Source organism: Penaeus chinensis, chromosome 2 (assembly GCF_019202785.1).
Source record: "Penaeus chinensis breed Huanghai No. 1 chromosome 2, ASM1920278v2, whole genome shotgun sequence".
NCBI lineage: Eukaryota > Metazoa > Arthropoda > Malacostraca > Decapoda > Penaeidae > Penaeus > Penaeus chinensis.
This window is the reverse complement of record NC_061820.1, coordinates 40458225-40468224: the sequence shown is the minus strand read 5'-3', so window position 1 is coordinate 40468224 and position 10000 is coordinate 40458225. Positions and strand designations below refer to the sequence as shown.

The window sequence follows — 10000 nt, the reverse complement described above, 5'->3', positions numbered from 1 at the left end:
ATCATGTTGCTGTGTTTCTGTAGGAAAGGAAAATGATAGACAAATTTATCACTGCTGCTGCATAGGTAACACAAGATGTAATCTTTTTAGAAGTTTGAAAGCTAAGGAACTTGTGTGAGATATAGCAGTGCTGTAAAGAAGGTTAGACATGATATATATGAAAGGAAAGGACATATTTTTTCATCTTATCCAAAAAAAAAAAAAAAAAAAAAAAACTTTTCATGTCAACACAATTTTGTTATTTGATATTTTTGGGTGGCACCAGGTGTACTTACATAACCATTGTGCCGTTATTTATCAAACCACAAGCCTTTCCCATGTGAATGAGTGAATGTATAGACAGAACTTTGTATAGATTATATGTAAGTGAAGTTGTGCTGGTCATATTCAAAGAAAAAACTTATCTGATCAATGATGTTTCATTTACATTACCTTACACATCATTACGGACATTCAGGTTAGAAGAAATTCAGTATATATTAAATGCATTTCAAGTACTTATTTTGAGTTATACAATTTCACACTAAAAGAAGATTAGTTTAGATACTAAAAATTAGGATAAAGAATGCCTTGGCAATCAGTAGAGTTAGATATTGTATGAGACACTTATCTAGTAAAAGCTTGTTCATGGGGTTATTAAGATAATCAAAGACTATGGTTTATCTGTCTGGGCAGTGTGTTAAAAGCAAGTGAATTATCTGGTAATTATTTCAGATTAAGGGGAAAGATTTTTTATTTTTTAATGCATTATTAAAGTTTCTGTATCTCCCTGTAGAACACTTGCAATGGTGCAATGTATATTGGCATTCAGTGGTTTACTTGTTGATGCCAGGAGAGTATGTATACATTTGATTTGTTTTCTTAATTTTGTTCATACATACTGTAGATGGCTTCAGACTTCACCACACAATCAATTACTAGGCCTATATGATATGAATTATTTAACTCATAAATTTTTTTGAAAGAAAATGCTTCTTTTTAATAGTATTGTTATTCTTACTGTTATAATAACAATAATAATGATAGCAGTAACAATATCTGTATTAGGAATAAACATTTTCCCCAGAAAATTCATATAATAGGGTATGCAGGTGAGGTCAAGGACTGACTCCTTGTTGACTAAGGGTTTGTGAAGCTATCGGTGTATAAAAAAAGAGGTAAAATAAAACAGTTAAGTATAAAGATTTATTTTATATAAAAACTGTGCCCTTATTAGTAAAGAGTTTTGTCCTAATTCATTCAGTACCAGAATGTCACAAGTGATGATGATGATGATAATAAAAAATATATATAAAAAGTTAGATACTGTAGGACCATGTTGATCGCAACAAATGTAGAAAAGGTGTGAATGAGAATGGATATCTTAACAAGGAGAGATATGTTTCACCAATTTTGATTATACCTTCATCTAAAATACAAGTATTTCTTATGAATTGGTTACGTTAATGGTTAAAAGCAAAATAAATGTGCTAGACATCTAAGGTCATGTAGCACTATAGTAAATGGTTGTGAAGGGTGGTTGAGTTAGTGATTAGTTTTCAAAGCTGGGCAAAGGAATTGACAAGTAAATGGGTTAAGATCGGGTAAGGTAATGTATAGGGGTTAGATCAAGTGAAGGATGTATATGCATTTGAGGAATGAAAACAGGTTGTCAAAGCAGGAAGTGTGAGAAGCTGGGGGAGGGATCACGAAAAATCGGTCCCATTTGGCTGGGCTAAATAGAGTATTTAAGAATTTTGTAGAGATGGGGGTAGTAGAAGGACGGGGGCATGTGGAAGAGGGAGTAGTGTTGAGGGAGGTAGTGTTATGGGGAGGTGGACAAAAAGGTTGTAAGACAGTAATAAGGGAGGATGGGGTAGTTGTGGGGGTATAGTTGTTGAAGTTGAGCATGTTGGGAGAGTAGAAATATTTCCTGGGGTGTTGATTAGGGTGGATACTGTACTAGTAGGAATTGAGGAGGGGGTATTAGTTGTAGTGTTCAGAGCCATGGTCAAAGGAGAGCCTGGGGTCAGGGAATCGGGCGAGTTTTAATTGGTGGAGCTATTTGATGAAGAGGCAAGCCTCATTGCCTCTAATAATAGTATGGTTAATGGTTAATGATTAAAAGCAAAATAAATGTGCTATCTAATAATGGTATAAAATCTTCATTGTTGGCCATGGTAAGCTTGGAGTATGTTGGGGAGAGAAACGGTCCACCCCTCAGGGTCCCTTGAGGGGTATGGGCTAGACAACTAAAGCAGGGGAATACCGTGACCATGGCTCCCTCCAGCTGTTCAGGACTGGCACAAAGTCAGCCTTTCATCCTTTCAGCACAGCTCTCACACCTTAGGAAGTGGAAAGTAGAAGGTGTTGGTGAAGGGACAGAAAAGAAAAAGTAGGAGGGGAAAAAAAAGACCATGCAAAATTTGTTGAGTCGAGGGCTGAGTCCCAAGGTTAGGGAGTTCCCCAGCATTGGATCCCAGTCTCCGCCTCCTAAGCACCCCCAACGACAACAACGGGCAAGGGATTGGGGGGGATTTCTTAAGATATAATCAAACCCAGTCAAATACATCTCTTGCACTGTGAAGATATCCATTCTCATTCATATTTTTTCTTTAAAAACAGTTGTAATTAAATACATGCCACATATTTACCTTTGGACTTAATTCTTGCTACTAAGCAGATCAGTTACATATTTCCATCAGAAATGTTTCAGATTCTAAAGGTATTCTATAAAATTGCGTCAAAACTAATTAAACTCTTTCTGAATTGTGTAGTTTTAGTCTTTACATCTTCTCAAGTTCATTACTTTTATGGGCCTCCCTTTTGAAACTTCACTAAGTCATCCCCGCCACTGACTTACACTGCAAATTTTCTTTCATATGTACCTCCCCTGTGTTATATGCTAATGGCCATAGCTGATGGCACATTCTATCATTTTATATTATTAACTGTATGTATACTGCCTATCCCCTATTAATTTTTATACACACAACTATTTCTGTTAATTTGTTAAACTTATCCACACCTCTTAATCCCCATGAACTGCATATCCTATACCCATGTCTGCATTGGATTTATATTAGGTAAATGGTCTTACTATGGAAGGAGGATCATCTGGTATTCACATTTTTTCCATATATTACTTCAGTGTTTCCTACCTGTCTCTCCTCACATTTCCATCACTACATATACATTACATATCCCAAAGCAAATCTGGATAATAAAAATGTCCATCAATATTTACTAATAATTTTTATTACCATACATTACACTTAAGAGGCTTTCATGTCTTACTCATTCATCTTACATCAAATTAAAGACAGAAGACAAACTGGCTGCAGAAAACTTGTCCCAGTTGCAAGTATCTCAAATTTCTACTCATTTCCATACCATCTCTTCTTGCCAAGTACCAGCCTAATGTAATCCTTTCCTTTTTCCTTCTTTACATCTTAAAAATAATTTTATACTTTCTAAAGTTACACATCTAAACAAATAGTAAAAGAAAGATTGAAGACAAAGACAAAGCTCTAATGAGTATATCCTTCTCCATGGAATTAAACTTATATTATTAATCACTTTCTGCTCTCTTCAACAATTTTACTTAATAATTAAGAGGCCAAAATGACTTTGAGTCTTAAGCATCTATTCTTTCATAACATTTATTACAATTTTGTGTATATGAAAATTACATAAATGACACAGGCTAAAAATTCTATTGTACTTCGGTATGACTGGCTGCATGGCAAAAGGTTTCTTATCACCATAAGATGTACTAACTGGGAATGAATTTGGAACAAGACAGAATCATAAGCAATTTATTAGCAAAAGAAAAAATGTGAATGTATGATAGGAGAAAAGAATGGAAAGAAAAAAATATCCCTGAATCGCATTCATTCAGAATAAATGATAAAAACTGACACAACTAGTACACTGAAAACTTGCTGTTGTGAGCCACTTGATACTGCCTGGACATAGATACAAATCACTCTTTTTTTAACAGTTGTAAAGTATATACACACAAAATGGTATGATTTATCATTAAAGAAAATACCAAAAAACAAAAAATAAACAGCCACCACAATAAACTAAACACAACATTATTACAATTACTTTTGCATAAGGGAATAGCAATTTGGAAAACAACTCGTACACCATATTGCTTGGCATATCATGAAGAAGCAGATCCATGTTGACTTCTAACCAATTAAAAAAAATAGGTACATATATATATATAATCACAGTTTTATGTGATATTACAAGCATTTTTCTTTCTCATGTATTTTCATTCTGAAGCATTTTGGAAACAGTTTTAGTTGTGCACTACTTTATATAAGCATCATAAACATTAAAACATAATTAAAGAAACAAAACATGAATGGTTTGCTTGAAAGACCATTATATATGGCCAAATTAACTTAATTGTTGGCATCTCAGTCTTGATGGTGTTGGCAAAGGGTATGGTTTACCCTGTGCCTGACAACAATAAGCTGAGAATCAATGCTATTACTGGTAATAAAGAAATATTTTTGAGAAAAGAATGAAAAAATTATGAGAACAATGGCCTGACTTATCAAAAAGCATCATAAAAAAAAAAAAAATAGTTTCTCCATTCTTTGTCTAGGGAAGACATCCCATCATTTCCAGACAGGTACTATACTTCCTATAACACTTCCTATGAATAGAATACCATACATTTGACAGGATAATCACTGATAATAAAAAGGTAATACACCAAATATAAATAATGAATAATACCAAAAGGAGATTGATTTAGAAAAAAAAAAAAAAAAAAAAAAAAAAGATGAAAATTTCAATCAGAGCCATAAAGAGAAGAGTAAAACTGGCCCTCTAATGTATGGTATGATTACACTGCAGCTCTGTTTCTCTCTAACACTGTCCATGGTGTTCACACCAGGCATTCTTAGCAAGCTTCCATTTATATAATGCATTACTGACCTTTGACATACAGCGCAACATAGTCACAAATACCTGCCAGTTTCCTAAAACTGCAACAATTCATAAAAATTTAAATAGACTAATCTTGCTGCTACTCTACAAATTTCAAATGAAAAAATTCCTAAAAATATATACACATTTCACGGCCCATAAATCTTCAGGGTTCTGTCCATTGATGTAGATGCAAGATAACTAGCATTTGAGCCGAAACGAATACCAGTGGCCATGGCAGTGTGATCGTTGAAAACTCGCAAGTCTGTCCATTGCTTACACAGGTATACTCTGTAAGAGAAAAAAATACCATTTTAACCATCACTGGAAGACTTACATAGAAATAAAGAAGTGGATCTAATAATGTAATCTGTCAGTACAGAAATATTGCTACAAGCATAGACTCAAAAGTGTATTCTGCACACAGTTGAACATAAAAAACTTCTAAGCTCCTTCATATCAGGTTAACAACAGATTATTACTCACCTAACATCAGTTCCTGCAACAGCTAAGTATGTGCCAGACTGATCAAAGCATAGGTCCATTACTTCATAACCCTCATCAAGCTGTATTGTCTTGAAGTTCTTGAGCTTACGCAAATCCCAGAGTCTCACAGTAGAGTCCTCTGCTGCAGTTGCCAAGTAATAACCATTCTCACTGAAGGCAATAGAACTAATAGCGCCACTGTGACCTGGAAAGACAGAAACAGAAATAAATAAAAAGTTACCTATGCTGTGTTTTTTGGGAATCTATATGTCTTCATTATCCCAAGGTACATATCCTGTTCAATATGATTGAAGGTTAATTTCCTAATCTTGCAGACAAGACACAGGAATAAGCTATGATCGTCTTCAATATTGTAACTTAGGTGAAGTTTAGACAGAAGAAACAGTTCTTTGAAACAAAGATATTTTATAATGACTTTGTAAGGAGTAAGAATTCTCTAAGAATCCATACACAGAAGAGAACAAGAGAAACAGATTAACCCAATGCCGACGGGCATGACGTGTACGTATGTGCCATGCCCACTGTGAGTTACTTGTTTGATTGTTTTTACACATAGATGGCTACACTTGTACAAAGTCACCAAATGAGCCAATTACGAGTACTGCCTGTCTCCCTCGTTTACCCTTTTCTTTGATTTATGAAAACATTTGACGTTATCTTATTTTGCTGTTACTAATGTTTATAACATTATAGTAATTATAATGTTTATAATAAAAATAACACCATCAATATTCATAGCACTAATAATTTTTTTTTTTTTTTCTGCCAATTCAAATCAGGTGAGGTCACAAGGTCTACTAACTGACTCCTTTGTGGTTAAGCACTAGCAGAGCTATCTATGTGCAGACAAATTTCACAAAAAATATAGAAAATGAGCACAGCATTTCCCCCATTTTTTATTCATTTTCCCCGGCAGCACTAAGTTTATTCTTACCTGGAAAGTTGGCCACATTAGAGCGTTCTTTCAAGTCCCAGATCTTGATAGTGGCATCCTGAGTTCCCGTTCCAAGAATGAGACCATCAGGGTGGAACTGGGCAGCTGTCAGAGGGGAGCTAGCAGATGTGTCGCATACCTAGGTTTGAAAAATGACAATGTTAATCTTACTTGAAAAATAACAAATCTACTCAAAATTTGCAGACAATAACATGCTTGAATTCTGAATTCTAAACTGAAATGTTACAATCACATCTGCATATTTCCACAAATAATACAGCCTGGGCAGTGTCATAATACAGGTAAACTAATAATGTTGGTTACACTCTAAATTTCCATTTTAAACAAGAGAGACCAACTATTAAAGCAGAGAAGGACCACACCACAGTCTGCCTATATTTCAACTCACTTTACAAAGCACTCGTCCAGTCCTGATGTCTGAGAAGGCCCAGTTGTGGTCACGGGAAGCTGACAGAAGGTAATCTCCTGTAGCATGAAGAGACAAGCCAGTAACAGGTCCATCGTGAGCTCGGATCAGTTGCAGCGTTTGAGCAGTTCCCACGTTCCAAACACGGATCTAGAAAATGGACATTTGGCATGATCAAGTACTAATCATGGTTCATTTTTGCTTAATAGATAAGCACTGGATTACATGGGTTAATGCCCAATGCAAAGAAATATATATTACTAAATAAAAATGGCCCACAGACAAATTACAGTACTTTAAAAGTTATTCTTGAAATTCATGATAAACAGCTACACACCTGTGTATCTGGAGAAGCTGTGATAACAGTATCTTCTGTGGGGTGATAAACCACACAGGATACCTTCTTGCTATGGCCCTTTAGGATAGCAACCACCTAAAAGGATAAGGATTATTATTAAAAATAAGAACATGTTTTTTCAAAGAAATTGATATGGAAGTTCACATCACCTCCTAACATGTTAGTGACAAATGGTAGTGATTTGTAAGCATGTGTCAGAGGAGGATTCATATCAGACTGATTTGGGGGGAATGTAGCTATGTTATCAATCTCTGTGATCCACTATAAGAACCATAAGAGGATGATATGAATAAATGTTTGTGTATGCACTGACACATGCACACACAAATTTACACACCTATTGCTATATTTCTATTGGAAATGTATCTTACCTGCTCTGTATCCTTGTTAAACACTGTTGCATTCTTGTCACTTCCGCCAGTGACAATTTTGCTGGTGTCCTTCTGATGCACATCCAAGGCCAAGATACCTGGTACTGAAGCACTATGCAAACCCTATGGGGAAAGAGAGGATGCTTTTAACAATATCTTTTAAATATTTGGGTTACACATAAACAACTGCCATCAAAGAAAGCTTGATCAATTATGATAATGTGATGGCCAACTTCTTCTACACCCAAGCTGTTCTTTCTCTACTTTTACAATAAAGACTCAACACTAAGAAAAACTATTCCTTAAAAATATCAGAATAAAATTAGTTTTGAAATAGGACAGGCAAGTCAAGAGAACTTACAGGATGAGATGCAAGTGTATTGAAGCTCCTGATCTGTTCCGATGGTGTAAGGCCCTCTGGAATGGTTCGGCCTCGTCTCTTTCGCTCTTGTGTGAGAACTGTGGCTGTGTCCTGCAGGCGTGCTACAACGTCCTCGGTCAACCCTGCACCCTCTCCTGGGACATCTGCTGCACCTCCTGCCTCTGCTGTTGCAGCCTAAAAATAAATTTTAATGTTAGATTGCTCAAAAAATATTTCTATGATACTGAAATGATTATACTGAGAAATCAAATAATAATAACAATAACAAAAACACGATAAGGGTAAATAAATTAATACAACTTACAATAGTTGGTCCAGCTGGTGTAGCAGGTGCAATTCCGGCCTGTGGCTTCAGTGTTGCCAAGGCCTCACGAGCAGCTGTTACTTCCTTGTTCAGACGGGCAATGACACGAGTAGCAGCATCATGCTGGTACAGGGCATGACTGGGAAAAAAATTAATATTTCAGGATTGCATGTTTTATATATCAAAACCTCTAGATTATAAAATCACAGTCTTAGATAAAATAATAATAATAGGAAACACAAAGAGTACTACACCTTATACAGTACACAAATATTCTGCATTATATATATATAATCTAACTAATTTTACTTCCCAGCAATTCAACTATGAAGTAAATATTGCAAGCTCAATCTTGCCAGAATATACACAAGGCCTTTGCCAGACCACATCTTCCACAGTGACTGCTTGACAATGTCCTACTACAGAGTTGGACTTAAAATTTCAGGCCTTCCATTGAAAATCACAACACACTTGGAAGTGGACTTGGATAAAACCTAGCTGATATAATGATGAGAATGAAATAATTTTTTGAAAGTCACTGCCAGATTTACCCTCAAATATACTGAAAGATAATGTAAAGCTTCTGATAACTGTTTCATGCCCAATCTTAGCAGACTCGTATATAAAATGTGAAAATCATCAACTTCCTACCTGAGTTCTTGGCGAGCAGTCTGGAGCTGTTGACGCAGAGTAAAGGAGTGAAGCATAACAGCATCCCACTCATCCTGCAGGGCTTTGAGGATTGCAGGAATACTAGTTGCACTTGGAGGTTTAGGCTTTGCAACTGTTGGAACTGCAAAAGGCAAGAAAAATAACTTGTTTAAAATAAGGCTCATAATTAAAGTTTATCAATCCTCTTTTATAATGATGCATACTTACTTCATCAATTAAAAGCCAAAATTATCTACTGAGTAACATACCTTTTAAATCAATAAGCTGCTCAACTCTGAGTTCCTTGTTATTGATGGGGTCTGTTCCATTTTCTGCAATGTACTTCTCCAGAAGCCGGCGCTCAAAGACAGCCCCAGAAAGTGGGGATACCACTGGCTGGTCTGGCACCTCATTACTTACTGAAAAGATGATTGGAAAAGCTTCATTAGTATCACTATTCCTATGAACAGGAGAATGAGAAGAAAAAAGTAGAGCAACAAGGAAAAGATACTCTTGGGATAAAAAATAATCTGTGCAAAGTAAATTATCACTACAATCATTCTAGAAAGTAAACTTAGTCCAGTGAAGCTATGGCTTAACAGTTTGCACCCCTGTAAAAACAAACCTCTCATGTAATTTCTGGCATGACAGAGCATGTCAACCTTTCTAAGGATTACCAAGCTTCCCCTACTTTAATGTTTTTCACTGTCTTTAACAGTTGTTTAATTGCTTGGGCATGACTCCAGTCACTGAGAAGCCACTCAATAAGTCAAATATGCTGTACTCTGATTCACAGAATGCAGGGAAGACATACTTCCCATAATTTTAATCTGTGACCTGAGCAGCTGACTAAACATAGCACCCAGCATGTGAATTGGTATGGTTTGGGTAAAAGCTGTCAATATTGGGCTAACCTGTTCCTGAATCAACAAAGGACAAATCAATATAAACAATTGGTGTAATAAATTCAAAATTACATCCCAACTGAGTTTGACTTCAAACTATAGAGGTATAACCAAATCTTGGTGGGTCCCTTATTTATTGCAGTATGGTTAGTCAATGTTATCCCTGTCTTTAGCCAATAATATTATTGAAAATAGAATTTTGTTGAAGAAAGTGCTGAATAATGCTTCAGTA

General features: G+C 35.7%; 1 protein-coding gene across 1 annotated transcript in view; it reads right to left on the bottom strand.

Moving 5' to 3' along the window:
- Positions 1–3217: 3217 nt before the first annotated feature.
- The window catches only part of LOC125033573 (pre-mRNA-processing factor 19-like), an 8525-nt gene continuing 1742 nt past the window's right edge, over positions 3218–10000 (bottom strand). The window contains exons 2-11 of the mRNA XM_047625196.1: positions 9133–9282; positions 8864–9005; positions 8213–8351; positions 7888–8082; positions 7527–7649; positions 7135–7230; positions 6780–6947; positions 6371–6509; positions 5416–5620; positions 3218–5220 (exon numbers count right to left, since the gene is read on the bottom strand). Of these exons, the coding sequence (XP_047481152.1) occupies positions 5079–5220; positions 5416–5620; positions 6371–6509; positions 6780–6947; positions 7135–7230; positions 7527–7649; positions 7888–8082; positions 8213–8351; positions 8864–9005; positions 9133–9282 (1499 nt within the window). The 3' untranslated portion in view covers positions 3218–5078. The remainder of the gene's footprint in view (positions 5221–5415; positions 5621–6370; positions 6510–6779; positions 6948–7134; positions 7231–7526; positions 7650–7887; positions 8083–8212; positions 8352–8863; positions 9006–9132; positions 9283–10000) is intronic.